The 24,084-nt window shown below is 43.2% G+C and overlaps 1 protein-coding gene across 2 annotated transcripts in view; it reads right to left on the bottom strand.

The window, feature by feature from the left end:
- Positions 1-14,843: 14,843 nt before the first annotated feature.
- The window catches only part of LIMCH1 (LIM and calponin homology domains 1), a 205,242-nt gene continuing 196,001 nt past the window's right edge, over positions 14,844-24,084 (bottom strand). For both annotated transcript variants that reach the window (XM_075261451.1, XM_075261452.1), the window contains 8 exons: positions 22,041-22,175; positions 20,874-21,001; positions 19,855-19,952; positions 18,669-18,762; positions 18,235-18,312; positions 18,047-18,155; positions 17,589-17,691; positions 14,844-16,170 (listed from right to left, as the gene is read on the bottom strand). In XM_075261451.1, the coding sequence (XP_075117552.1) occupies positions 16,145-16,170; positions 17,589-17,691; positions 18,047-18,155; positions 18,235-18,312; positions 18,669-18,762; positions 19,855-19,952; positions 20,874-21,001; positions 22,041-22,175 (771 nt within the window). In that variant the 3' untranslated portion in view covers positions 14,844-16,144. The remainder of the gene's footprint in view (positions 16,171-17,588; positions 17,692-18,046; positions 18,156-18,234; positions 18,313-18,668; positions 18,763-19,854; positions 19,953-20,873; positions 21,002-22,040; positions 22,176-24,084) is intronic.

Here is a 24,084-nt window from a genome sequence, read left to right as displayed (position 1 = left end):
TCTGAGGCCTCAGTACACAACACTGAAAAAGGGGACAAAAAAAAAACGGATAAAGCCGTCAGTATATAATATCCATTTTCTAGGCGCGCTCTGTGACCTTGTACAGATGGAGAAGCAGATGAACTGTGAAATTGCACTGATTGGTGGATTGTGTGTCTTATGATAGCTGGGATCATCAAAGTGATATGGCTGCTGCAAACAAATCTCCTACAGAAAACAGGAAGTCTGTACATATTATTTGGTTTAGAGGTCAGAGTCTGAACTGCTGGATTTTTAAGATTTTTATTAAATATAGATAAAATGAACATTTAAAAAAAACACCAAAAACTCTTTAAAAATATTTTTAACATAAAACTTGATTTTACGAGGAATCTGAGCTCACATACAGAGAAAAAAAAAGGATCTGTCAAAAAAAAATGACATGAGTTGATTTCCAGTGTAACTTGTGGCAGAAAACTGGCTTGAGTTATAATAAATATGGTAGGCCGAAGCTTCTCTGCCCGCTCCGCTATCTGCCCAGTTCCCAGGCCTTTTTAACCCTTTCCCACCGATGGCATTTTTTGATTTTCGTTTTTGACTCCCCTCCTTCTAAACCCCATAACTTTTTTATTTCTCCGCTCCCAGAGCCATATGAGGTCTTAATTTTTGCGGGACAAATTTTTCTTCATGATGCCACCATTAATTATTCTATATAATGTACTGAGAAGCAGGAAAAAAATTCAGAATGGGGTGGATTTGAAGAAAAAATGCATTTCTGCGACTTTCTTACGGGCTTTGGTTTTACGGCATTCACTGTGCAGCCAAAATGACATGTCCCCTGTATTCTGTGTTTCAGTACGGTTCCAGGGATACCTAATTTATATGGTTTTATTTACATTTTGACCCCTTAAAAAAAATCCAAAACTGTGTTAAAAATTTAATTTTCTAAAAGTCGCCATATTCTGACAGCCGTAACTTTTTTATACGTGTGTGTACGGGGATGTATAGGGCGTCTTTTTTTGCGGGGCCGGGTGTACTTTTTAGTTCTACCATTTTCGGGAAATGCTATTGCTTTGATCACTTTTTATTCAAATTTTTATCAGAATCAAAACAGTGAAAAAACGGCGGTTTTGCATTTTTGACTATTTTTCCGCTACGGTGTTTACCGAACAGGAAAAATATTTTTATGGATTAGTAGAGCAGGCGATTTCGGACACGGGGATACCTAACATGTATATGTTTCACTGTTTTTAACTACTTTTATATGTATTCTAGGGAAAGCGGGGTGATTTGAATTTTTAATACTATTTATATTTTTTTAGATTTGTTTTTTTAATTTTTTTTTGCATTTATTAGACCCCCTAGTGGTGTTGAACCCCAGGGAGTCTGATCACTTGTTTAAAATTCTCCTTCAAAAAATTTTGTTTTGAAACCGCCATGAAAAAAAAAAGAATCCTTAAGGCTCAGGCCCCACATAGCGGAAACAGCCTTTTTTTGTTGCAGATTTGCAACACGAGTGGCTTTAAAACGAATGGGAAATATATAAGAAGTTCTTATACTTCTTCTTTCTACTCAATCCACTCCTGGCTGTGACTCAAAAACAGCAGGTGATATCAGCAACAAAAAAAGCTGTGTGGGGCCTCAGCTTAAAGAGGTTTTGCCATCTCCCTCTTTCACCAGTTTGGCTGCTGTCTTTTTTTTCTCACTTCCTGAATTCTACAACAAGCTGGCGGGAGGCGGCTTTGACTGTTTGATGAACGGATTCAGATACAGATTTTGTCTTTACCATGAGAGATTATTTATTAACATTACTAGAGATCAAATATGCATAGTAGATGTATATAACATTACACATGGTTGGAGAACACTTACATGCACCCTGCTGACAAATGACTTGCAGTAAACTGAGCATAACCTTTGTGTTTACATAGTGAAATAATAGATACTGTCTGAGCCTTTATCAGCAAACTGCAATTAGCTGACCTGATTGCCTGGAGAGAAGAGCAGGAAAAGCCTCAAGAGCAGTGAGAGAGTCGTCCGACCTAACATCAGATAACAGGCCAGTAACCTTGATAACAATTATGTTCACATAGCAGACAAAGCAGCATTGCTAAAGCAATGTATTTAGGAAAATTCTTGAATTTAGATTAGGGGCAAAATTTTATGATATAATATAGAAGCAAGAATAATACAAGTACTATATAACATCACTTACTGTCTCTCTCCCCTTTGCCTCATAGATTGTAAGCACTGGCGGGCAGGGCCCTCTATCCCACTGTTTCCGGTTGACCACTGTTAGTATTTGGAGATGAGCGAACACTATTCGAAACAGCCGTTTCGAATAGAACGCTCCCATAGAAATGAATGGAAGCGGCCGGTTAACCCCCCGCGTTCTGGCCGCGTCCATTCATTTCTATGGGTGCGTGCTTTTCGAAACGGCTGTTTCGAATAGTGTTCGCTCATCTCTATTAGTATTGTACATGTTTGTGTATTGATGTATTGTATGTAAACCCTCAAATGTACAAATGGTGCTCTGAATATAAATAATAACATGAAACACAACAGTCAAGATAAGCTCTAGTGCTGCCCTCTAGTGGGGAAGATTAGGAAACGCTCTGGATACTGGTAAACAGATATGAGAAAAACAATGTCCGTCTTCTTTGGATTCTATGGTCTTATGTATCAGGATATAATCGATCCGATCACAATCATCGAGGTCGATTCGTGTGCCCGCTACAAGCGAAACACACAAAAAAAAAAAACCTAAAAAAATAACATACAGAATCCATAATAAAAATACACATCTTTATTTATACATTAGTCATAAAATATGTCATGAAAAGAAGCAAAATGGTGAAAGGTCACATAACAAAAAGTGCGGAGGCTGTAGGGTAACGAAATAATTACATACTATACCATCCCATAACATAAAATATTATTATGTATATAAGTGCAAGGATGGAATATATGTATATCATATACTGATACATACGGAGCACAACCGCCTTCCCCAATGTACGGTTCTCTCCCACGCGTCTTCTGTAGGACTGTATGTATGTGGATATGATATACAGTCCATTCATTCCATCCATCCTTGTACTTCTATTGTATGCAGGTGCTTATGTACATAATATGGATTGATACTATGGGTTGGTATAGTATGTGATTGTTTTGTTACTCTACAGCCTCAGCATCTTTTGTTATGTGACCTTTCTCCATTTTCCTTCTTTATTTATTCTATGTTTTCTGTATAAGATCTGATTTTGTATTATGGATTTTGTAGATGTTTTGTATCAGGACATAATACAAAAAGATCTAGAATTGATGGCGTGGAAATTCATCTTCACCAGCAATAACTTGCAGTAATGGAGGACTTGGAGCAATAGAGACATTTTGACCCCAGTCTTCTTTACATCATTGCTCCAGCTTATTTTAACACCTTATGTTATTTCTTTCTCGCCATTGTGTTGTATACAGTGGCGTAACTAGGAATGGCGGGGCCCCGTGGCGAACTTTTGACATGGCTCTCCCCCCCCCGACCAATACAGACACCGAAGACCTTGACCGACCCCCTCCTACACATTCCTATACGCGTGCTATTATGCCCCATAGTGGCCCCTGCACACAGTATTATCCCCCATACATACCTCCCAACCGTCCCGATTTCCGCAGGACATTCACGATTCCGGTGACATGTCCCGCGGTCCCGGATGGAGGGAGGTATGTCCCGATTTCAACTCAGATCTGCGTCCAGATTCATGTCCCCCCATCTCTGCCCCTAGATTCATGTCCCCCCATCTCTGACGCAGGTCAGCTCCTCGCTTCGCCGCTGCTGCCGGCTACTGGCTTGTAGACGCGATGTGATGACGTCACATCGCGTCTACAACTGTGCGCCAGTGAGAGAGAGAGAGAGGCGCGCAGAGTGCAGCAGGGGAATGAAGAGAAGGAATCTGGGGCAGAGATGGAGGGACATGAATCTGGGGCAGAGATGGAGGGACATGAATCTGGGGGTAGAGATGGAGAGGACATGAATCTGGGGGCAGAGATGGAGAGGACATGAATCTGGGGGCAGAGATGGGGGACATGAATCTGGGGGCAGAGATGGAGAGGACATGAATCTGGGGGCAGAGATGGAGGGACATGAATCTGGGGGCAGAGATGGAGGGACATGAATCTGGGGGCAGAGATGGAGGGACATGAATCTGGGGGCAGAGATGGAGGGACATGAATCTGGGGGCAGATGAAGGAGAGGACGGCATGACACTGGGAGCAGAGATGTGGGGACATGAATCTGGGGGCAGAGATGGGGGGGACATGAATCTGGGGGCAGAGATGGAGGGACATGAAGCTGGAGGCAGAGATGGGGGGACATGAATCTGGGGGTAGAGATGGAGAGGACATGAATCTGGGGGCAGAGATGGAGAGGACATGAATCTGGGGGCAGAGATGGGGGGACATGAATCTAGGGGCAGAGATGGGGGGACATGAATCTGGGGGCAGAGATGGAGGGACATGAATCTGGGGCAGAGATGGAGAGGACATGAATCTGGGGCAGACATGGGGGGACATGAATCTGGGGGAAGAGATGGGGGGACATGAATCTGGGGGCAGAGATGGGGGGGACATGAATCTGGGGCAGAGATGGGGGGGACATGAATCTGGGGCAGAGATGGAGGGGACATGAATCAGGGGCAGAGATGGAGGGACATGAATCTGGGGGCAGAGATGGAGGGGACATGAAACTGGGGGCAGAGGTGGAGGGGGGACATGAAACTGGGGGTAGATGAAGGGTGTATATGAAACTGGGGGAGAGATAGAGGGGGAACATATAATTTACGGGTGACTGTAGGAGGATTATACTGTGTGCTCGCACATGAAAAATTAATGAGAATGGGCGGAGTCAACACAAAAGTGGGCGGGGCTAAATTTGTCGCGGTGCACTACGCGCACCGCACATTTCATCCCTCTTTCGGTTCTTCAAAAGTTGGGAGGTATGCCTATAGTGGCCCCTGCACACGGTATTATGTCCCTTAGTGGCCCCTCCATACAGTATTATGCCCCATAGTGGCCCATGCACACAGTATTATCCCCCATAGTGGCCCCTGCACACAGTATTATACCCCATAGTGGCCCCTGCACACAGTATTATACCCCATAGTGGCCCCTGAACACAGTATTATTCCCCATAGTGGCCCCTGCACACAGTATTATCCCCCATAGTGGCTCCTGCACACAGTATTATCCCCCATAGTGGTCCCTGCACACAGTATTATCCCCCATAGTGGCCCCTGCACATAGTATTATCCCCCATAGTGGCCCCTGCACACAGTATTATACCCCATAGTGGCCCCTGCACACAGTATTATCCCTTATAGTGGCCCCTGCACACAGTATTATCCCCCATAGTGGCCCCTGAACACAGTGTTATCCCCCATAGTGGCCCCTACACACAGTATTATGTCCCACTGTGGGCACCCATAAACAATTATTATACTCAGGGGTCTTTTCAGACCCCAGAGTATAATAATCGGAGACTCAGGGGAGAAAAACATAAAAACCTCTGTTACTCACCTATCTCCCGGCTCCTACGCTGTCGGCCTCTGAAGTAGTCAATCTTCAATGACGTCAGACATCACATGACCCGGGACGCAGGCCGGGGTCATGAGACGTCAGACGACTAGGCCGAAGCCTGCCCAGATTGTGGAGAGGTAAGTAACAGTGTTTTTTATGTTTCTTACCTCTCCCGGTCCGCCAATCATTTTACTCGGGGGTCCGAAAAGACCCCCCCGAGTATAATGATAGCAGCGGTAGCGGCTGTCACCGGGCCCCTAATGTCCCGGGCCCTGTGGCAGCTGCCTCTGCTGCTATGGTGGTAGTTACGCCACTGGTTGTATATTTGCTGGTGTACCCGGGATCATTGTCCTGTTGCGTGACCCAGTTTCAGCCAATGAATGTTAGCTCAATGATTTCAATAGCTCTTGTATTCTGAGATAAAAATTCATGACATAGAAATGTATCACACTGCAGAAAGTTATAAGCAGTGCTGTATCTCTATATTAACCCCTTCCTGTTTCAGGCATTTTTTTTTATTTTTGTTTTTGACCCTCCACCTTCCAAACCCAATAACTTTTATATTTTTCTGTTCACGGAGCCATATGGATCTTAATGTTTGCAGGGCAAATTATACTTTGTAATGGTACCATTTAAAATTCCATATGATGTCCTGGGAAGCTGGAAAAAAATCAAAAGTGGGGTGGAATTGGAAGAAAACCGCATTTGTGTGACTCTCTTACAGGCTTTGTGCAATACAGCAGACACCTGGCGACAGGTAGCACTGTTTAAATTGACTTTCTTCAGCATGATAACTTTCTATACCATGATATCCTATTTGTAATATCGGAAGAAATAGAACAAGTCTTCAGATTCTCTGCAGCGCCTCCACAGGAGAAATGAGGAATTACACAGTTTTCATTGCAATGAGTGGTCTTGGTTTGATACATGCATATGCCAGCATCTTCAGGGTCGAGACGCTTGTCTATGTAGTTGGTTTTTTCCCATGGCTAACTAAAGAATTGGGGGAGCGCCCCCTCCAATATCTCAGAATTTCCTTAAGAAGTGATCAGAATCAGATCCCAGAAGGTATAGGCATGATATAATAAGCATTATGTCATCTCTGTCAACAAGAGACGTTCATGAGACAAATATTGATCTCCATTTTCACAGTAGTATCTGAATCCCGATATCTCAGGATGGTCCAAAAGCTTCTAATGATTTAATGCCTGCAGATCATAGGACACAATTTGTCAGATATCCAGGCCAATCCTTGCGTAATACTCAATAACCAGATACATTCTGACGTCGGTTTTGGGTTTTTTGTATAGGAATTTATTCCAATGATCCTTTTATTTAATTATTGTGCAGGTCTGGACAATTTCCAACTCTATACTGTCCGCTCTGTGGACTGAAACTAGAACTGATCTCCATATTCAGCTTGTGGTTATATCAATGACACTGAATGGGGGAAAATGATATTTCTTTCTCATCCATCAATATCTTCCATCACGGCTAATACCTCACTAGCTTTGTTGCCGCAAATTGACATTGAGCACTCCAGTTATAGTTTCAACGAAAATCCTTTGCTGTGTATATAGTGTTATGTATGGAAACTGCAAGGCAGAAATAGACGGTCCCTTGGTCTGTGAAGACAGATGGGGCAATATGGGACTGAAGGGGTTAAGCCTTGAAAAGTATATATCATCTATGTATAGGATAGAGGATTAATACCTGATGGTGGGGGTCTGACTGCTGAGACCCCCATGATCCCAAGAATGGGCGGTCCTTTCCCTCTCCAATTTCCCCACGGTATCAAGTCCCTCTCCTAGTGCCCCAGTTTAAACTGGTAGAAACTAGAGGGGGACATTAAACAGTGGGCGTAGTTACAGGGGGACATTAAACTGGGGGCAACTAGAGGCAGACATGTCCCCCTCCAGATACCCCCCAATAGTTTAATGTCCTCCTTCAGTTGCCCCCAGTTTAATGTCCATTCCTCGATCTGTCCCCAGTTTAATTTCCCCCCTCCATCTGTCCCCAGTTTAATATCCCCCTTCATTTGCCACCAATTTAATGTGCCACTTCATCTGTTACCAGCTTAATGCCCCCTTCATCTGCCCCCAGTTTAATTGCCCCCTTCATGTACCACCAGCTTAATGTCCCCCTTTATCTGCCCTCAGCTTAATGGCCCCCAGCTCACCCCTCTTACTTACACACACTTTCCCTTCTCTCCTCCTTACCTACCATCAGTCTCCGTTCCCTGCATCTTCCACATCTGTGTAACACCACCCTGTCCTGTAGCATCCAGAATAGCTCCAACTACACAAGAGCCTAATCACATGGTTATGGTGTCATCGAATGTCCTTTAGCCCACTAGGATTTAGCATCTACCATTTAGCCTTCCCTGAGATAACAGCCAGTAGTGAATCGGGGCAAAACACTTCAGGGGCATAGTGGGACAAACTGTAAGCTATCTGCGATGGCGGGACAGGAGTGTAAAATCGGGACTGCCTCGCTGGATCCGGGATGTTGGGAGCTATGGGTTGAGGTGTATACATAAAGAAATATTTTAGCATACTGCATGTTATTTTTTTTACATAAATTGTAATAGAATTGTAGTGCATTTTGTTCTCCCCATAACAAGTTGCATGCCATTAAAGGGAGACTGTCAGCAGTATAGACCCTATCATCAGCTAATGAGCAGTTTGGTGCAATAAGGACATTACCATTGCCCTCATAGCACCAATTAGTACCCAATCCCTCCACCTCTTCTTCCCTCCCTGCTATGAATGACATGTACACTGTCTGGTCCTCACAGTAAGAAGGTAGGTCATTGGTGCCAAGAGAAAAATGGTCCTTATTACGCAAAGGCAGTTTCCCTATAGGTATAAAGGAAGCAGAAAATTTGCAGAGGAAACCTCTGCAGACTTTCTGTAAAAAGCGCTGTGGGAAAAACTGGGATTCATTACCGTCACAGTTTTTCCTGTAGTGCTTTATTGTTGCTGCTTGCTATGTGGGGCCTTAGCTTTAATAAAGCCCAAGTGCCACCTTAATTAAATTAATTTCTCCCTTATATGATGTCCCTGATTCCCCCTGACATAAATACGGCACCCCTAATTACCCCTTATATAAATGATGTCCCCTAATGATCCCTTATATAAATAACCTCTCCACTTATATTCATAATGCCCCCTAATAGCCTTATATAAGTGACCCTCCTTATGTTCACAATGCCCCATTATATAATTCGGCCCCCCTATTGTTATAATGCCCCCTAATGACTCTTCCCTTATTTTACCCCCTTCTAACAACCCCCTTATACTATTAAATTACCCACAACTGTGCAAAAAAAAAAAAAGTTATACTCACCTGCCTGCGGATTTGGTGAATGGAGCTGCCGCCGCTTCCTCGTCTTGGCCCTACGCTCTTTGTGCAGGGGCCACACACAGGATGTTTCCGTCTCGGCACCATGATGCTATGATGTCATTGTGCCCGCCTTTGCATAGACCAGACATGTTCTGTCTGGTCCGGGTGTTATGTAAACTGTGTCTTGTGGTTTACAAGACAGGTAGTTGCAGGATGGATCGGTGAAAACACCAATCTAGTTAAAAGTAATACATGTATTAAAGGGGTTGTCCCATGAAAAGCATCCTAACTATACTGCTAGTGTATGTGGATTTAAGACTTTTCCTAAATACATTGCTTTATCAAAACTGCTTTGTTTGGCTGCTATCTTAATTTATTCACTTCATTGTTTACACTCAGTTTCTATGGCCACTGTGCTTATCTGCTCAGTTCCCAATTGATGTAGCTGCCTGCTCTCATGGGGGAGGGAGGAGCTGAGTGCTGGCAGCAGCTCTGAGCTGTGTATGTCTGACAAGTAACGGAGCTCCTCAGATAGGGGAGGGGGGAGGGGAGAGCTCCAGGATTTCTGAGCTCTTATCAGTGGGTTTAATTGAATTTGGCTGATAAGGGCTGAGATAGGGAGTCCGTTACCTCTGTATGTAATGCAACCTGTCTCAAATCCAGCTCTGCTACATCAGCTTCATACTGTGGTAATTCATTTACAACCAATCCCTCATTACTGACTGCAAACATAGCATATAGCAGAGCAAGTGAAACCCAGCTCACCCCGCATCACATGACCATCCCCTAGAAGTAACAGAATGAATGACAGCAAGCCGAAATCTAGAAAACCGTGAGGAATTGATACAGAAAGCATATTGGAAAATTGTATATCTTTTTATTGTACATTTGTTCGTCAATATTGGTCTGAAAATGGCCAACCCCTTTAAGGTCAAATTTATGTTTTGGGTTTTTTTTTAGAATAATCACTCCGGGGGATTTGGGGAAGTTAGATGTTCCTAATAATGGAACTTCCTGGTATATATTGGTCTGAAAGTGGCCAACCCCTTTCAGGTTTTAAACAATTTTTCTAATATTTTTGGCTATAAGTGCAGGTCTGCTCCTTGCTCTCCCAAAGTCAATATAAAAACCCCATTACTGGAAAAGAATGATACAAGTGTAATAAAACTAATCGGCAATGTGCCAACATTGTACACTGGCAAAAAAGCTGAAAGAAGAAAGAATTTTCTTGAATATTGTAATGCTTCATGTCTAGATATTAGCAGAGCTGGGTCTTTGTGTGGCTGCGGATGGAAATGAAACAGACAGTCTTGTTAATGTAGCACATATTCTTGCATTAAAGAACAACATCCATCATCTCATGGAAATCTAATTAAAACTTGGTTCATGTTCCTGCGAGCCAGAGCCAAATGCCTGCTGGAAGTATGGCCCTTGGACCATCACAATGTCCTTAATGGCTGTTTCGCTGAGGAAGCCAAAATGTAGTAATCACCTGTTTGGGATTTCAATTTAGCTCTTGCATTAAAAGCAAAAACATGTGTAATCTTAAAGTAAAGTATTTGTCATTAATTTAATGCAAGCTGTCACCACAATGTGTTGTGCAGGAGGAGAAGCCTTTAGTGATAACCTCAGCCAATGTCCTGAGCAAGCATTACTGAAGGGAATCCGATTTATTACCGCTGCTTGGGGAGCCAGGGTAGAGCTTGTAATACACTTGTGCATTGCACTTGTCATACATACAGGGTAGAGAAATACAGAAGCTGAACTGTACACCTAGGTACCGTGTAAGAAGCAGCGGTCAGCAATGCTGACATGTCTGTTATAGTAAGGTGTAATCTTCAAGACATAGCAATGCTGTTGTGTCACTACTCTGTTACTCCTCCTGGAAATGTGTTAGTAAGTACGTATGTATACATTTATTTATATATCAAAAGAAGAAGAACACAGTACTCTAATATGCAAAAAACCTCAAATTAACCTTTAATAAACCTTTTTTTTTTTTTTTTTTCTTCCATCAGAGTCTTCATTTAAGCCCCAGAAAGTGTATGGCAGGCTTGCAGCAGCAGACTGGACTCCCGGTCTCCTACTCTGCATACAAACCTGCGTGATGACTTGGTGCTCCCTGTTGGTCAAACCAAGTTAGCTCCCTTCCATTGTCATGCCCCTGCTTCTTCTTACAGGAAGGGGAACATCTTCCATGAGGCAACGTGAGGTGATGACCTCTGGCAGGGGCTCAGGGAATAAACTGGGAAGTTGCACAAAGGAGTGGGTCATATACCGTGTGGGGAGGGGGGGGAAGGGGGTCGTATAGTGTATGAGGGTCCAGAAAAATCGAGTGATATATCGTATGGAGAGCCAAGAAAAAGGGGGTTGTATATTGTGTGGGGGTCAAATAGGGGGATTTTTTAATCTGCCAACAGGGGGCATCAGGCATGTGCTAATTAGCGAAACCCGATCGCACCGCCAAAGATTTTTTTTTTTCTCTTTTTTATATAGTTCACCTCAGGCAGCAGAGAGGCTAGGTTCATCTTCATCCTTCATTACTTGAAAAAAAACCTTTACATAGATTTAAACCCAAATTTTCTCAAAATATAACTTGTATGATACTGCCTGTACTACTCTGTGTTATGTGCGTTTTTTTTTATCTTTGCCTTACCACTGAAAACACTTTTTACAGTAGAAATTCAGATCAGATCCATGTCACAAAAAGTTCTAAGATTTCTTTCAGATCAATACCAACAGCCAAGGGTGAGAAATACATAGAGGTTATTGTAGGACAGTAATGGATAAGGCATCATTGTATGAATACAGGGCGTCCAACCAGCATGAATAGGACTGAATTGTTGTTTAGACAAGGTCACATGCAAACAGTACTGGTTGCAGAAATATTGTAATTATTTGCTTATAAATAGCACCGCTGCTGTATGGGTCTCTTGTCATGCATGTCCAGTAGAATACAGTACAGCTTCTGCTGTATCCTCAGCACAGTGATCCACCTGTAGGTTTCCTCCTGCTTGCAGACTCCTCCTGTATACTCTGTACTGCTCTTCTCTATCAGGGGCGGAGATAAGGACAAAACAGCACAGACTGATGAGGATGTTACCTAAGTGGAGAGGAGCCATCTTAATGAGAAATATCTTCCCTCCACAATCTTTCCCTCTGCTTGCTTGCACCACTTTTTAAGCGGATTAGGTTTCCATTCGGGGGGACCCCAAGCAGACCCCTGGAACGGGAACCCGCACGCAGGTGTGAACCTAGTGTAAGCGTGCATTCACATCTACATCCTTTTTTTCATCCCTTGTAGGACCAGAAGAACAGACTGAACAATAAAGACAGTTCTCGTAATGACAGATCACAGATCTCATGGACCCCATTATAAGAAGGTCAATTCGATATCTGTTGTTTTTTCCCTGACAGCGCTTCACAGCGCTGAACATAGCTTTACATGTATTTTGAGTTTTCTTATCACCATTTGTATGGGAAGAATATGCAAATCTGACTTCCATGATGTAATTAGGATGCCAGTGCCTCAAGTGTGATGAGATGCAAATACATCGAAACGGCTGTCCTTGGCTGAGAGACTGTACCTGGTATAATCCCAACATCATTGCAAACAAAGGCCTCTGAGAAGGTCGGCATGATGGTAAAGGGAGCGCCCTCTATTGGTTTGCTTGACTGAGACTCTGTCTTCCTAATTACATCATGGAAGACAGACTTGCACATTATCAGTCAACGCCCTCTATTGGTGTGCATTCTTGAGGCACTGGCTTCCTAATTACATCATGGAAGTCAGATTTGCATATTCTTCCCATGTTCCTTTGCACAGTGGAGCGCTCATGGCTTAATAAGACTCCACGCATCTATATGGTGGTCTCTCCCTATGGAGTGACGATATCCCCTTAACACCATTTGTATGGTGAACATAGCCACGATTGAACACTGTAGTAACCGAAAACCCCTTTAAGTTTAAGAAAAATCTTCCCCCTTAGAACGTATGGCACATCTACATTGTGACTTTGGTCAGAAAAAATATGAAGCCCTATAGGAGTCCTGGGATACAAAATGGAAATTGGACTGTAGGTGTAACTTCATGTGCATACTACATTAGGTATTCTTGTTAGCAGACAGGACACACATGAGCCGGAGTCTGACGTGTTGTCCAATGGTTTATTTATAAACATACATGTACTATAAAAGCTGTTGCATGTTTTTTGTTTTTTTATTCAACTATTTTCCAACTCTCTAGTGTTATATGAACCAGATAGGACATAGGAACCCGACACAACATTGTTCCTTAGTTAAGGCAATATGCACCAAACCAGTATAACGTCACAATAGACAGAATTAACACAGACACAGTGGCTAGCTGACGCTTTTGGTATCTCCGAACACTAAGCATGGCGTATTATGATGTAGTAAGAGTAAACCGGTTCCATTGGTGAAGTCCATCAGCGTGTTGGTAAATATTAAAAAAAATAAAATAAAAAATAATAACACCAACAATACATTTGCAATAGTACTGACAATATTAGTACTCAGCAACACCAGAATTACAGAGAATCAAAGATATCACTGCCACAAGGATCATCAGCAGATTGCACACCAATACACCGTGTTAACAAAATATACAATGCAAACACACACTAGCCCCGTATTTGGTAAGCCTGACAGTACATGACTATTTATAAGAAGTTCGGAGGATGCTGGAATAGTGACAACTGAATTGTACAAATCTACTCGCAACCCAAAAATTCAGGCATGACTGCATAAGATACGATCAATAGCTCAATACCTCTCCTTTAAGGTGGGATAGGAAGCTGTAAGGTGGTGTCATCACATTGCTGCGGAGTGGTCTTACCTGTATTGAGGGGAGATAGGTTTCACCTATATTACAAAATAGAGGTGCAGGGTTAACACTATCAATATTTGGCTATGTAGTACTGCAGTGCCTTGTTCTCTCCATGTTCTTACAGGGATAAAGCAATGAGCAGACCCCATAAAATAACTGTATATTGAAGCTTCCTGAAGCATTGCAATTATACTGTAGGATATTGGGGATATATACGGTCACAAATGAATTTTTAGGGTTTCATGAGCAGCCTTAACATTCAACCGGAAAGTCCATAAAACCAAGAAATGTCCATGATATAATACACATACCAATGAATCGGGGCATCATTGAAAACCAGTAGCTTACAGAGTGCTGGTGACCGGTTTATTAAAGCATGGAAATTCTGCTATTATGTACATACTGCACCGTGTGTCGTAACGCAGACGAATATTAAACCCCATCCAAATATAAAAGCACAAGATCATCAGTGAAGCCGGAAACCAGATGTAAAGGGTTAACTAGCGCTCCGACACGTAACAGAATCCTAGTTATAAAACAAAAGGTGCGGGCGCGTTTTGTGCGATGCAGGAATCGGGTATAAAATCTATAGACACCATGCAAAGTGTAAACATCAGTTATGGAAAACCGGATCCATGCAAAACATCAGAAAAAGAAAAAAAAAACAAACGCAAAAACTTTTTTTTTATTTTAATATATTTTCCTTTACATTTAAGCTAGAGCTCTAGACCCCATCTTGTCTCCCTCACCTTCCCTCACCGTAGCTTTTATTGCATCTGTTGCACCTGCAGGAACGTGCAACAGTTTTGCATTTTAAGGCACAGTTTGTATGCTGCAATGTATAGCGAGTGCTGCAGATGTATCGGAACCACACATGATAAAGAACCTATCGACGACATGCAAAAAAAATAAATCAGTGCTAGCGATAAAATAAATAGTTGCTACCGGCTCGAGAAGACAGGTTATTGCTTATGAGGTGTATTCTAACGTAGACACCATTGTATCAGGGTGGGGTATCCCATAGCCACTTGTGTATGTAAGTTCTGCTTAGGTACCACGTGTAGGTACGGGGGTTGTTACCCTGCAAGTCTTCTACACACAGAAACCTAATAACGTTCAGAAACTTCTGATAATATGCAAAGGTCAAGCTGAAACAGCAAAGTCATCTGACAATAGAAAACCACGTATCAGAATACAAAACCAGTTGAGTCTCCTCTATCTACACAGCAAAGGTTCACGTGAACTTTTTGGAAATCTAGGCAGCTATAATAATCATCTCATCAGCATTCAATCATAGTCATAGTGCACGTAACGTAAGAGACCAGGCCTGCCCTGCCTTGTAGGTCATCAATCCTATAGATGCCGAACCCAACACTCAGTGTAAACACAGTCTATACCTCATTATATAGTGGACAAAGCACCAATGGCCACTAGCACTATCTTCAGTGTAATACCGCCATCTAGTGCCACAAGGTGTAAATGCAACACACTATGGATAATCTGTAGGTAATGCAAAAAATGAGAAGTGGTATGCACATATGATAAGGCATCAGTCACGCTAGGGTACGCATCCAACACAGTCCTATGGTGAGTACATTCTATGATATAAGTTTCTACAAAGACCGAAACAGCAAAGTCCTTTTATTGTGCTAGAAAGTCTATACCCAAGAACATTCACATCCGTCAGCTGTCTGCTAAGTATACAAGATTCACACAGATACATTACTACCGTTCTCAAATGCTGGAAGGACTGCACGAAGTGACCCCCAAACCAGAGCGTATATCTTCATGTGTGTAAGACTCATGGAGCGATCCATAGGAATCTAAAACTTAACGCTTCGGTTATCCCATAAGCAATGAAGGTGCAAACCACTGGACACCAGTAAGCAGGACCTGGAGCTTCCACGTCACAGGTCTAAGCAGTGTCTCAACACGTCACAACACCACAATCATTAATATCATGTAAGTATAGAGGTGTTTGCTGGTTACATGTGATGGAACGTGTGCGTACGATGTAGCCCTATGAGTAGATATACAATCAGATGCACCGTGTGTAGGGTTAAGAGAGGCACCTCCGGGGCATGTCACTTATCAAAGCCATCCCACACCAGTGTGCGGGGTATTTGTAAACCAGGGCCTGACCAAACTCTTCTTGGCAAATACACAAAACTTTCTCGTGGTGTTTGTTAGACCGAAATCTACCGGATTTGTTTTGCAAATGAACGTCTGCATATGTTAAGCAAATCATGTAGTCTACTAGCAAGCACCACACACAGGTCTCCTTTCTCGACATGAGATGAGTGTCAGGATCTCTGCAGGTAAAAGTGATTGTCTGAAGTCCACCTTCATGGGGGAGTGGGAGCTCTTCTCTACGGAAGGTCTTCATGGCAAATGCTGGAATCACAATGGGGTAGGATGACCTGCCGCTGGAAGAAAGAACAGGTATGATATGTATTACTAAACTCAGCAGGTGTCTGCCTTACAAGTCTTAGAAGACTAACAGGACTGTAACTCTGAATCTTCAGTAAGGAAACTTTATTCAAGGGTTTTCCCTTTGCTTATCAACAGGAGACAGCGCCACACCTCCCATGAGGCGACCTGAAGCGACCGCTTCAGGCGGCGCTATGCCAGGGCCCCGGGGAGGGCGGCATTTTTGCTTACCTAAGCCAGTCCAGGACAAGCTGTCCTGGACTGGCTTAGCACCGAGCGGTGGATTGGGGAGGCCCTGTGGACGCAGCGCTGCTCCAGCGGCCTCCCCTCACGCTCAGGCAGAGAGCAGGTCCTCTCCCTGCCTGCTCTCTGCCTGCGAACGCCGCTTTCTGTCATCCTCCTCGGGCGGCGAAAAGGGCAGGTTCAACCCTGACAGGAGAGATGATAAATGTGCGACTACTGGTGTCAAACTGCTACGACCCCCACTGGTACTGAACCCAATAAAACAAGGGTTTTTGCAGTTACCCATATGGGCCACAGCTCCATTCACATAGGGCATTTAGGGATCCTGTTCTTGTGACAAGTGATCGTCCCAGCAGTGTAATCCCCCAGTGATAACACAAGACATGTGATCATTGGTTTTCATGCCTAAGCCCCTTTAAGAGAGTTCATAAGTATTTAATGTTGCTAGATAGGGGATTGAACCCACAAATCCCAATAACGAAATGGCCGCACTCTCTGGTCAATGATTGGGGATCCAACAGTAGAAGTAAACTATTTGACTTTTATTCATATATAAGCACAATGCGTTTTGAGTTGAAACCCTTTTTCAATGTATTTAATGTTGGACTGGGATAGGCATATGAGAGGAAACACCAGGAGAACATACAAACTCCTTGCAGATGTTGTTCTTGGCAGGATTTGAACCCAGGACTCCATTGGTACAAGGCTGCCGTGCTAACCACTGAGCCACAGTGTTGCCCCCAGAATTTCATTATTTAAAGGGATTGTCCAGGGATTCTTTTTTGGTCTTGATTCCTCCAGGAATTTTTACATGTTGTTACTAGGGGTTCTGGGCTGGTTTTGTCACGTGGTCACATGATCAAAACCTGAACTCGAACTCTAGGTTGCTACGCCTTTTCCCTCCACTCCTATTTTAACAGGTGCTATGAGGCCAGGCTGAGTAAACAAACCATTGGAGGAAGGAAGAAAAAAAATACTCCCTGGACAATCCCTTTAATTGTATATTTCTGCAAGCGGTTTGTTACTCTGTATTCTAAAAGATAATAATTGAGCTCCGTTCACAATAGATTAATCTGCACAGAATATTATGGTGTTAAAAGGTGGAAATTTGCTTGAGCAGATAGAGAAACATCTTCAACTATTGAAAGGAAAAAATGGAGACAGAACTCACTTCTTGATCTTGCATAACAGTCATTGCAGTTTAATAGACCATTGCGGATCCTGACGTCTGTTCCCGTAGTTGCACCACCGAGCTGTCCCTTACATAATCCACACTGCAAACAAGCAAAGGATGGTCACTGGAAAGCAGTCCCAAGAACAACAGGCAGGACCACCAGAACCTGGGCTGGAGTTCCAGTTTTGGGTTGGGTTTTGGCAAACCCGTCCCTTTTTGGCCTAGGAAAAGACTAAACTTGGTAACAGATGCAGAAAATTGAGGACAGTTGGAAAGTATTATATACGTTCAACATGTTGTCCATACTGAAGACATTATTTTACCTAGTGATGTGTTGTCCATACTGATAACCACTCTGTGGGCAATGACTGGGCTCCAAAGTCAAAAGGCACATGCCCAATACAGGCATCACCCATAAGTAGAAACAGAGGACAAATAGAGGAAAGACCACCAACCTTGAAGCACTGGATGTGGAAATACAAGCTGAGTGTTTCAATTATCATGGCCGCCCCTTTGCCAAGTGGAAGTCCACACGTAGAGCACAATTTCTTTCCACTCACAGACCTGAAAACCAGAAAGTGATTAAGATCCAATACGTCAGTGTCAGTAAAGAAAAAACTCTGATACGATTTGCCTTTGGTACCTGTTGAGTGACTGGCTCTGGGACGTTGGAGATGGCGATGAATAGCCAATATCTCTGGGGCTGTCCTTGGAGTCAGGTCTGTTCCACAAGATAAAATATGAGAGAGATAAGAAGTTAATTGGCGGTACTCATAACCGAGTAAGTGGGGGGAATAGGTTACTTTTCTGTCCTAGTTCAGTGGTACATGGTGGATATTGAAGTTAACCTACTCATAGATATGCCAAGGAGCCCTAAATAGTAAATTAGGACTATATCAGGCACCAGGCTCTTTTTGCCGATGGGTGGCAGTACCTGGGTGGTGGACCTTCTCACCATAAAACATGCAACTACAAGAGATACATTGAGCAGGAGGATGGTGCTAGGGTTCTATCACAATAGGAATAACACGGGATGGTACTAGGTGTGCTACCTGAATGTAACGGGCCAAAACATACCCTTTTGAATCCAAGTAGGGCATCCTCTGTTGGACACTATTATTATCCACACAGTTGTTCGTGTTCTCAGATAAATGTGACTCTGTTGTCATTCCTGCCAAACAGAACACAGATTAATAATAATAATAATAATAATAATAATAATAATAATAATAATGAGAACTAGGTCAAATTAGTGAAAAAGGCAACTAAAAAATTGAGTACCTGTACAATCAATACCACAAGCAGTGAACCTTACAGTGGAGATTGGGATTATCTGCTCATTTGTCAAGTGATGTAGCTGCCTGCTCTCAGGGGGGAGGGAGGGGCTGGGAGCAGCTCTGAGCTGTTTGTGTCTGATAAGTAGCGGAGCTTCTCAGATAGGGGAGGGGGAGGTGAGAGCTCCGGGATTTCTGAGCTCTTATCAGTCGGTTTAATTGAATTTGGCTGATAAGGGCTGAGATAGGGATTCCATTACCTCTGTATGTATTGCAAACGGACTCAAATCCAGCTCTGCTACATCAGCTTCACACTGTGGTAATTCATTTACAACCAATCCCGTGCAAATGAAACCCCGCCCACCAATGTGCCGAGAAAAGCAGGAAGTGAAGAGAGCACAACAGCCTGCAGGTTGGTGAAGAATCGTCATGGGAATACCCCTTTAAGTAGGATATGGATACTTTACATAAATAACCTTTTCACTGTAAGTGAAATTACGTACAATAGAAAGTGCCACCATTGATATCTGGGGTCTGTGCCAAGGAACCTGAGCTACATGCACTGACCCAAATCTCACCATTAAGTCAGCAGCATAATGCACTATGATGGAAATGTATAACGTATAAGGCTCAGTGTGACGTTACGTTATTGGAACACTGTACCATGGCTGTAGTTAAAGGGGCTGTCTACTTTCAGACCAATATTGGGAGACAAATATTGTTTGTGTATTAAAAAGTTCTACAATTTTCTAATATACTTTCTGTATCAATTCCTTGCATTTTCTATAGCTCTGCTTGCTGTCACTCATTCTGCTAACTCCCCAAATGAAAGAATACAAAAAAAAAATTCCTCCTGTGGCTTTGTAGGATATTTGTGCAACATAAACCTTTTAATACACAAGTACATAGGATGTTCATATAATAGGTAACGGATACGCGACGTCACTGCGAGGTGTTAAACTGGTAGTTTATGGGAGGACACGGCTCACCTAACTGAAGGTGGAGTTTGGTAGAAGCATTGTGCTGTTGTCCTGGCTTTTGGTCCATTTCTTTTTCGGACGTAGACTTGCTCTCTTCTGTTTCGGTACTATGGGTATGACAGGCAGGAAAGGGTTACAGCAAAGGTAACAATCCAAAATAATCAACAATGCTAAAAGGTGAAAGAATATGTACACTCAGTTCTGTATACTGCGTATATTATATGGGGTCACTGAGTCTCCCAAACTATGGGATAGTTTGGGAGGACGAAAACACACTAAAGTAAGGATTAGCAACCTTCAGCTTCCACTTATTGTGAAACTACAACTCCCAGCATGCACACTCCTTCTCAAAACTGCCTCAGAAGTGAATGGAGCATGTTGGGAAATTTTTGGAGTGTTGAAGGTTGCCCTGTATTAGGGTGAATGCATTGCACACTTCATTGTATGATGTCATACACAATCCCTACACTCCATATTAAGGATCCATATATACCCGAGGTGCTGCTATGTGATGACTCTGTGAAGGACTTCACCTCCCATAGGACCCTCTCTCTCTCTATACAGTATATACTTAAATAATATGGCATGCCCCCACTAAGTTAAGCCCTCCATATAAAATGGGAAGAGCATGAAGGTACAATATGGGCCAATAACTGGCTACGGGTGCAGTATTACACATCTGTGTGACGTGAATATAAAATATTAAAATATGACTGTGTGTATGAGGCCTTGGTATCATATATGATGTGAAGTGGTTTGTAAAAGCTCCGGGGGCAGATTTATTTGATTTATTACACACCCCAGGTTTGCAACATATTAAATGCTATTTGCAATAAAATTTGACGTAAATTGCCTTTTTAAGTCGTCCTGGCCACTTTCCTGAATGGGGTGCGGCAGGGATGTGTGGCTTGCTTTCAGTGAATAGAAATATTCTTGGTTACATCCAGATGAGTGATATCTCATCCACAGTGAACTGTCTTACTACCCTGCCCCCTCCTTGTCCCCAGAAATCTTCCCTGAAGACATACATGCTGCTTTTAGTTTGATCCTCTTCTGCTCTATGAATAGCTTCTGCTCTGTTCGAGAGCTCAGTTTGTGGTTTGTTTTCGGCTACATGTGAATCATCCATTGCGTGATTTCGGTCTTGTATCCAGGGCTGTAAACAAACAGATAACAGGGAATCAAATGCTCATGTGAATAAAATATCCTCAAGCAGTATATTACGACCAAACATAACCGACCCGATGAAACCCCTAACTTGTATATACTCTCAGTGAATTATATTGTTGATGTGTGTGTATATGTGAAACATATGTAAGATATTGTTATTGTGCTGTGATCACATTAAACCCATATGGTTTGGTCACTTGTGGTCTGTGCAGAGAATTCCCTTTGAAGTAGCAAAAGACAGATAAGGGGGTTAACACTGCCAGACACACAAACCTCTTCTTGGACATCAGAGAAAGGGGATTGGGAGAGGTCTAGGGAAACCAGCTTTCCCTGGCAACCCTCACCTCATAAAAGGGTGCCCTGACAAGGAAACATCTGAAATAGGAGCCGGGGTTTATCATTTCAAAAACTGTTGTCACCAAGAAAAACTTTGTCACACCTTTGGAGCAGCAACAGCTTATATAATGTATAAGGTTTTTATGTTTTTTGCTCTTTTTGTTTTTCAACTGTTTGGCTGCTCAGTGTCAATTTAGTTTGTATTTTTGATATAAACACTGAACTTTTTGGTATTAAGACATTCAATTTAATGGTGGTCCATGTATGCGCTATGGATCCATTTCCTTATTAAAGTGTGTTTGCCGTCTGACTGCTGGGAGCGTTGTATGTGTCCTGGATTCCTACCAATCCTGAATGCGATATGCGGTGGCAGTGTGTATCTGGGGTGCGTGGACCGTGTTTGGGTGAGATTTACACTCAATTTGCAGCTTGAGTGAAAGGTGAGTACAAGATTAAGTGAGTGGAGTGAATTAACCCCTGACAGCTGCACCCATGTCATATACTAGGATGGTCTGTCCCTTTAACTTGGCGAGGACTCAGCCGTAGCACCAGGCGCAGCCACTATTAAATGCAGGGTAAACAATGAAGGTTAATTGACAGGTGTGCTGAAAGATGGACCCCCCACCCTCCAGATATCTTAAAGATAGACCATCAATATGGCGACAAATGTGTGCCATGTCTATACATACCTGCCCTTGCACGCTTGATCCTGGTTCACTGTGGTTTGAGACTGAACTCCCATTTGTTTCCGATAGACTCTGATGGACGCTACTGACTGGGGACACGGTCAGGGGCAACACTGTGTCTTCTATGATCTTCCTTTCCTAGAGGTACACATATTGTTAGTCATTACATCTTTCCAGAATGACTGATATCACTGACAATTCTCTAGGTTACTATACATTTACAGTAAATTATTACAGTAAGGTGGTGCTATCTGTTCTCAGATCTTCTACAAGAAACCCTGCAACTCCGATAGGTCTTGAGATGTCTTCTAATACAGCTGAAGGAATAAGGCCTCACTTATCACTGTAGCTAGTCTTGTACATTATGTGTGTCTAGCAGGGACAATTTATTAAAGGGGTTGTCCGGGCCTATCCTGCCCCTGACTCCGATGAGTATTGAGCTGCAGTGAAGGTGCTGGCCACTTGACAAGAGAAAGTATTCTGTTTCCGGCCATGTATTGTGCACTGGACGGGTATCCAACAGCTAATCCAACATCACACCATTCACTGCTAACATTTTTGGTAGCACAGTCAGGGGCGTAACTACCAGGATATCTGCGGTAGTGGCTGCCACAGGGCCTGGGACATTAGGGGACCTGGCGGTAGCTGCTACTGCTGCATTTTTTTTTTTTCAATAGTCCGTTACCTGCTGGAGTAACTCTAGCAGGTAACGGGCCCTATTTAGTTACCGATCCTGCACACGGCCGCCGGCACTTCTTTTGCGGAGGTTGTGAGCAGGTGCCGGAATTGGTAAGTGAGGCTGCGGGCCCGCGAACCCCACAAACATTGACACACCATGTCAAAAGTTTGCCACGGGGCCCCACCATTCCTAGTTACACCAGTGAGCACAGTATTCCTTTGGTTAACACTTTGGGCTCTGATTCCTACTAAGTCTTTGCAATTTTCTGTTCTTCACAAAATAGCTCCTAATTGTACCAAGGTTGGTAAGAGGTTATTTGTCTTCACAGTAGTTATTCTATTTGTACAAAATATAGGTGATCTAGGTTGTGCCCCTCAGTAGCACATATCATTTTATGGTTTTTGCGCTGAATATCACAGCTACAAGTATTCTCAGATGTTCTTACAATGGCTATTACTGTCTTACTAATTTTTCTAAGACTTGCAATTAGGGTTGAGCGATCGTGTTTGGAAAAGATCAGATTCCAATCGGCAATCCGAGAAAATTTCACGATCGCGATCGGAATTCCGAACACGATCTTTTTAGGTGGGATCGAGATTGGTGATTATTTCCCACAATGCTTTGCTACTGGCCAAGCATTGTGGGAAAAGCTAACAATATTAGCCTTCACACTGAGTATACGCTCCGCTCATTCTGAGTGGAGTGTATACTCAGTGTGAAGGCTCCGCTGTGGTTCCATAGGAATGAATGGAAGCAGCCAGCACACAGCCTTAACCCCCTGCGCGCCAGCTGTGTCCATTCATTCTAATGGGAGACTAGCTAACATCTCTAGTAGTTACTTACCTGCAGAGATGGCTGGTCCAGTGCTCGGTGTTCTCGTTCTTCATCGCCTCACTGCCCCCGCCTCCCAGGTTAGTGTTAAAGAGCTAGGAAGAAGGCGGGACTTGTGACTTAGTAGCGTGTGGGTGGGTACAGGGCGGGGAGACGTGAAGTCTCCCCTCCCAGTACCCGCCCACACTCTCCTAACCTGGGAGGCAGGGGGAAGTCAGGCGAAGAAGAACGAGAACACTGGACCAGCCATCTCTGCAGGTAAGTGGACACCAGGGGGACTAAGTAGCCAGAGGATTAAAAAAAATCCTCTGGCTACTTAGTGATTAAAAAAAATCACTACACAGCGTGGATTCTAACAATTAAAGCGTTCAGTTGTTAGATTCCATGCTGTATAGTGAATAGGATTGTTTTAAAAATCCGATCAATCCCACTGACTTGCATTGGGATCGGAATTGGGATCGAGATCGGGTTCGAATGAAAAATGATCAGAAATCGGATTTCAAAATCGATCCTGAAAAGTCAAGATCGGCTCAACCC

The sequence above is a fragment of the Leptodactylus fuscus genome, chromosome 1, assembly GCF_031893055.1.
Source record: "Leptodactylus fuscus isolate aLepFus1 chromosome 1, aLepFus1.hap2, whole genome shotgun sequence".
Taxonomy (NCBI): Eukaryota; Metazoa; Chordata; class Amphibia; order Anura; family Leptodactylidae; genus Leptodactylus; species Leptodactylus fuscus.
Note: the sequence above shows the minus strand (reverse complement) of the source record. Positions and strands in the feature narration are given on the sequence as shown.